The following is a 5,601-nucleotide window of genomic DNA, read 5'->3' as shown; positions in this document are numbered from 1 at the left end:
GTGTGTGTGTGTGGTGTGTGTGTGTAGAGGGGTGTGTGTGTGTGTGGTGTGTGTGTGGGGAGAGGGGTGTGTGTGTGTGTGTGGTGTGTGTGTGGGGAGAGGGGTGTGTGTGTGTGTGTGGTGTGTGTGTGTGTGTGTGTGTGTGTGTGTGTGTGTTTGTTTTTATTGGGGTCTGGTCATGCAGATACCCTCTGCCTGACAGGGGTCAAGATTCCAGACTCCCAGAAGAAAAGCAGAGGTTCAGTGTAAACCATACTGTTCGCACAGTTCTGTTTTTTTGTTTTGAGACTGAGTTTTGCTCTTGCTGCCCGGGCTGGAGGGCAGTGGCATGTCCTTGGCTCATTGCAGCTTCTGCCTCCTGGGTTCAAGCGATTCTCCTGCTTCAGCTTCCTGAGTAGCTGGGATTACAGGTGCCCGCCACCACACCCGGCTAATTTTTTTTTTGTATTTTAGTAGAGATGAGGTTTCATTATGTTGCCCAGGATGGTTTCGGACTCCTGAGCTCAGGCAGTCCGCCCACCTCAGCCTCCCAAAGTGCTGGGATTACAGGCGTGAGCCACCGTGCCCGGCCGCATGCAGGTCTTTCTAGGAGAGCGGTCCCAGGCTTGCTGTAGGAATTCCTGGGAAACAGGAGCCCTGGGATACAAAGGGAGCATGCGTATGGATTATGACAGATAACTCCACTACACCACTGGAAAATAAAGCACTTTGTGTTTGAAGCACCTACTGGGTACCAGACACTGCAAAGAGCAGTTTATCCCCCTTGCCTCAAAGAACGCGTCTAAAGACTCTTGGAGACAGAAGACAATGTGCCCGTTTCACAGAGGAGTAAACTGAGTCCCGCAGGTTTCAGCTACTCAGGATTCAGATCCAGGGACATGACTGTGTAGGAAACGATGTAGTATAGTAATTGGGAGGCTGAGCTAACAGAGTCCTGGTTTACCCTCAACAGAGTTGCTGGGGAGTTGGGACACCTTGGGAAACTCAGTCTCCTGCCAGAACAACAGAAGCGCTAAGCAAAGCTTAACCTCTACAAAGGGCAGGGTATGGGGCCTCACGCATGTAATACCAGTACTTTGGGAGGCCAAGGTGGGTGGATCACCTAAGGTCAGGAGTTCAAGACCAGACTGGCCAACATGGTGAAACACCATCTCTACTAAAAATACAAAAATTAGCTGGGTGTGGTGGTGGGTGACTGTAATCCCAGCTACTGGGGAGGCTGAGGCTGAGGCAGGAGAATTGCTTGAACCCGGGAGGCGGAGTTTTGCAGTGAGCTGAGATCACGCCATTGCACTCCAGCCTGGGCAACAAGAGCAAAACTCGGTCTCAAAGCAAAAACAAACAAAAAAACTGGCTTTTTAGAGCTTCCCATGTAGATAACATTTCACGTGTATTGTCATGACTGGTATTTAGGAGAATCAAATGCATCCTGTATGTCTCCACTGAGAGAGAGTCAGGAAGCTTGTGCCTGGCCTCCCTCCGACTGTACTGAGTCCTGCCAGTCCTCCCTGCCTATCGCAGAACCTAGGGTGGGCTTGGGGACCCCCGACACAGCTCCCCAGAGCCCCTTCCCTCTGCCATGTCCTCCCCCTGCTTCTGAAAGTAACTCCCCCAATGTTTCCTTCCTCCCCTGCAGAAATACTACCCGCCGGACTTTGACCCATCAAAGATCCCCAAACTCAAGCTCCCCAAAGACCGGCAGTACGTGGTGCGGCTGATGGCCCCCTTCAACATGAGGTGAGCACCCCCCGTGAGACCCCACACACCAGCCATGACTGAAGGACGCAGTGCCTGGCATCCACAGAGGTGACTCGTCCTGTGTTCAGACCAGATCACGGGTCCTGGGTCAGACATTGAACACTCCAGGCCTCCTTTGCCTCACCATTTGGGATTAAGCTCTGGACCTTTTAGAACCCCCCTCCGCCAGTGCCTGCCTTGAGATCTTGGTGGTTAGTAAACGTGTGAGCAGAGAGGATAGGACCCCACAGAGTTGCAGCCCCATGGATATATTTCAGCTCCTCCAACAGCCAAGCTCATCCTATCCCAGGGTCTTTGCACACACTGCTGCCCCTGCTTGGAACTCGCTCCCTCTACTTTCTTTCTTTTCTTGTTGTTGAGAAAGAGTCTTGCTGTGTTGCCCAGGCTGGAGTGCAGTGGTGTGATCTCGGCTCACTGCAACCTCCACCTCCCGCCTTCAAGTGATTCTCCTGCCTCAGCCTCCTGAGTAACGGGGATTACAGGTGTGCGCCACCACGCTCGGCTAATTTTTGTATTTTCAGTAGAGTTGGGGTTTCACCACGTTGGCCAGGCTGGTCTCAAACTCCTGACCTCAGGTGATCCGCCCTTCTCAGCCTCCCAAAGTGCTGTGATTGCAGGCATGAGCTACCACGCCTGGCCTTCTCCTTCTACTTACACATGCTGGGCTCCTCTTGTCTGCCATAGGTCATGGCTCCAATCTCACCCCCTCTGGGAGGCCTCCATTGTCCCCACTCACGGTACCCAGATCTTACCCTTTGTAGCACTTTAGAATTATTGTATTTCACCAACTGTAAACCCCACACCTTTTCATGCTGTAGCATATCTGAAATCACACACCTGACGAGGAAAGAGGCATCTGGGTCAGTGAAATTTGGTTCATGCCCATGTGTTGATGGCCTGTCTGCTCCTCCCCGTCCTTCATTCATTTATTCATTCAACACTCATTCACTGGGCACCTGCTGTGTGCCAGGGTCTGTGCTGGGCCCCAGAAACAAAGTCCCTGGCCTCATGGAGCCCACAGTCTACTGGGAAGTGGAGATCATAGGTAATCAGGCAGGTGCACGGGCCCCTGGGGCAGTGGCGGATGAGGGAGGGCTGTAGGTAGCTGGGGTGGTCAGGGCGACATCAGGCAAATTGCTGGTGGTGCTGAGGTCTGAGGATGAAGGGTGTCATCAGCCATGGGACCATAGGAGCAAAAGCCTTGAGCTGGGACTGAGCTGGGGGTGTTTGCAGGCTCAGACAGGAGGCGGGCGTGCTGGGCTGGGGAGCAGAGCCCGGAGTAGGAGGGGAAGAGGGAGGTGGGGCAGCATTTTTCTGTGCGGCGTCTTTCCTCCTGGAGGGTGGGGTGCCCCGTAAGCACCAAGATTGCTTCTGGGAGCGCATGACAGGCAGGCCTCACTTACTCAGGGGGCTTCCCAAGCAGGCGACCCTTGGACCGAGCCCCAGAAAGATATGAATGAGAACACGAAGTTCTCAGGTAGAGGAAATTTGGACACAGGGTAGGGCAGCCTGCCTCGTGAAGGAGGAAGCTCCCCATCGCTGGAGGCAAGCAAGCAGTGATCTTGCAGGATGCCGCAGGGATAGCCTACCAGTGGGAGCCAGAGTCCCAAGACAGCTCGCTCCCCTACATCCCGCCCCACAGGTGTAAGACGTGCGGAGAATACATCTACAAGGGGAAGAAATTCAACGCTCGGAAGGAGACGGTGCAGAACGAGGTCTACCTGGGCCTGCCCATCTTCCGCTTCTACATCAAGTGCACGCGCTGCCTGGCAGAGATCACCTTCAAGGTAGACGAGACGGCCAGCCAGCCCGGTCCCTCTCCCCCAGCCCACCTCAGATCAGGGCAGGCCTTGGGGTTCCTTACTCCCATCCTCTCCATCCAGGGAATCTCCTTTCAGTTTATCCCCAATTAACAGACAACAGTTTGGGGGAGATGTTCATGGCAGCATTCTATATAAAGACAAAAAGACGGAAGCAACCTAGACAGATAATAAAAAGGGATGAGAAGAACAAATTAGCTTGCAGGCTGGGTGCGGCTCACACCTGTAATCCCAGCACTTTGGGAGGCCAAGGCGGGCGGATTGCCTGAGGTCAGAAGTTCAAGACCACCCTAGTCAACATGGCGAAATGCTGTCTCTACTAAAAATACAAAAATTACTGCACGTGGTGGCGGACTATAATCCCAGTTACTCGAGAGGCTGAGGCAGGAGAATCGCTTGAACCTGGGAGGCAGAGGTTGCAGTGAGCGAAGATTGCACTGCTGCACTCCAGCCTGGGCGACAGAGCAAGACTCCGTCTAAAAAAAAAAAAATGCCGGGCACAGTGGCTCATGCCTGTAATCCCAGCAGGTTGGGAGGCCAAAGCAGGAAAGAGAGCCCCTGAGGTCAGGAGTTCGAGACCAGCCTTGCCAACATTGTGAAACCCCATCTCTACTAAAACTACAAAAACGAGCTGGGCGTGGTGGCTCTTGCCTGTAATCTCAGGTACTTGGGAGACCGAAGCAGGAGAATTGCTTGAACCCAGGAGGCGGAGCTTGCAGTGAGCCGAGATTGTGCCATTGCATTCCAGCCAGGGTAACAAAGTGAAACTCCATGTCAAAAAAAAAAAAAAAAGTTAGCATGCAATGGAATATTACGCAGCCAATAAAAATCACAATTTGACTTTTAATTGTTACCCTGAGGATTTGAGGAAAGGCTGAAGAGAACGTAAAATTTTCTCTTCCTATGCTCAAGTACTCTTTGAGTACTTTTTTGCCATAAATTTTCTTTCTTTGATTAAAAAAAACCTTTTGGGCTGGGCGCAGTGGCTCACAGCTATAACACAGCACTTTGGGAGGCCAAGGCAAGTGGATCAGTTGAGGTCAGGAGTTCGAGACCAGCCTGGCCAACATGGTGAAACCCCAACTCTACTAAAAAAAATACAAAAATTAATAATAGTAATAATAATATTTTGGCTGGGTGCAGTGGCTCACGCCTGTAATCCCAACACTTTGGGAGGTCAAGGGAGGAGGATTACTTAAATCCAGTAATTCAAGACCAGCTTGGGCAACATAGTGAGACTCCACCTCTACAAAAAATACAAAAATTAGCTGGGCATGATGGCATGCACGTGTAGTCCTAGCTACTTAGAAGGCTGAGGCAGGAGAATCAATTGAGTCTGGGAGGCCAAGGCTGCAGTGAGCCATGATTTCACTGCTGCACTCCAGCCTGAGTGACAGAGTGAGACCCTGTCTCAAAAAAAAAAAAAACTTTTTTTAAATACTTCTAGATTTACAGAAAAGTTCCAAAGATACTAGAGACAGTTCTCACCTACCCCTCATCAGCTTCCCCACATATTAGCATCTTACATAACCGGGTTACATCTGTCACACAAAAAACTAAGGGTGGGAGCAGGCATGGTGGTTCACACCTGTAATCCCAGCACCTTGAGAAGGCGAGGCTGGAGGATTGCTGGAGACCAGAAGTTCAAGACTAGCCTGGCAACATAGTGAGACCCTGTCCATCTCTACACACACACACACAAATTTTTAATTAAGAAAATAAACTAGGCCGGGTGCGATAGCTCAAGCCTGTAATCCCAGCACTTTGGGAGGCCGAGATGGGCGGATCACGAGGTCAGGAGATCAAGACTATCCTGGCGAACATGGTGAAACCCCGTCTCTACTAAAAAATACAAAAAACTAGCCAGGCGAGGTGGCGGGCGCCTGTAGTCCCAGCTACTCGGGAGGCTGAGGCAGGAGAATGGCGTAAACCCAGAAGGTGGAGCTTGCAGTGAGCTGAGATCCGGCCACTGCACTCCAGCCTGGGTGACAGAGCGAGACTCCGTCCAAAAAAAAAAAAAAAA

General features: G+C 51.7%; 1 protein-coding gene across 1 annotated transcript in view; it reads left to right on the top strand.

The window, feature by feature from the left end:
- The window catches only part of YJU2 (YJU2 splicing factor homolog), a 25,069-nt gene that overhangs the window by 619 nt on the left and 18,849 nt on the right, over positions 1-5,601 (top strand). The window contains exons 2-3 of the mRNA XM_017847243.1: positions 1,637-1,737; positions 3,401-3,545. Coding sequence (XP_017702732.1) covers positions 1,637-1,737; positions 3,401-3,545 — 246 coding nt within the window. The remainder of the gene's footprint in view (positions 1-1,636; positions 1,738-3,400; positions 3,546-5,601) is intronic.

The sequence above is a fragment of the Rhinopithecus bieti genome, unplaced genomic scaffold (assembly GCF_001698545.2).
Source record: "Rhinopithecus bieti isolate Rb0 unplaced genomic scaffold, ASM169854v2 scaffold_28055, whole genome shotgun sequence".
In the NCBI taxonomy this organism is placed as follows: domain Eukaryota; kingdom Metazoa; phylum Chordata; class Mammalia; order Primates; family Cercopithecidae; genus Rhinopithecus; species Rhinopithecus bieti.
This window is presented reverse-complemented; position numbering and strand designations above follow the sequence as displayed.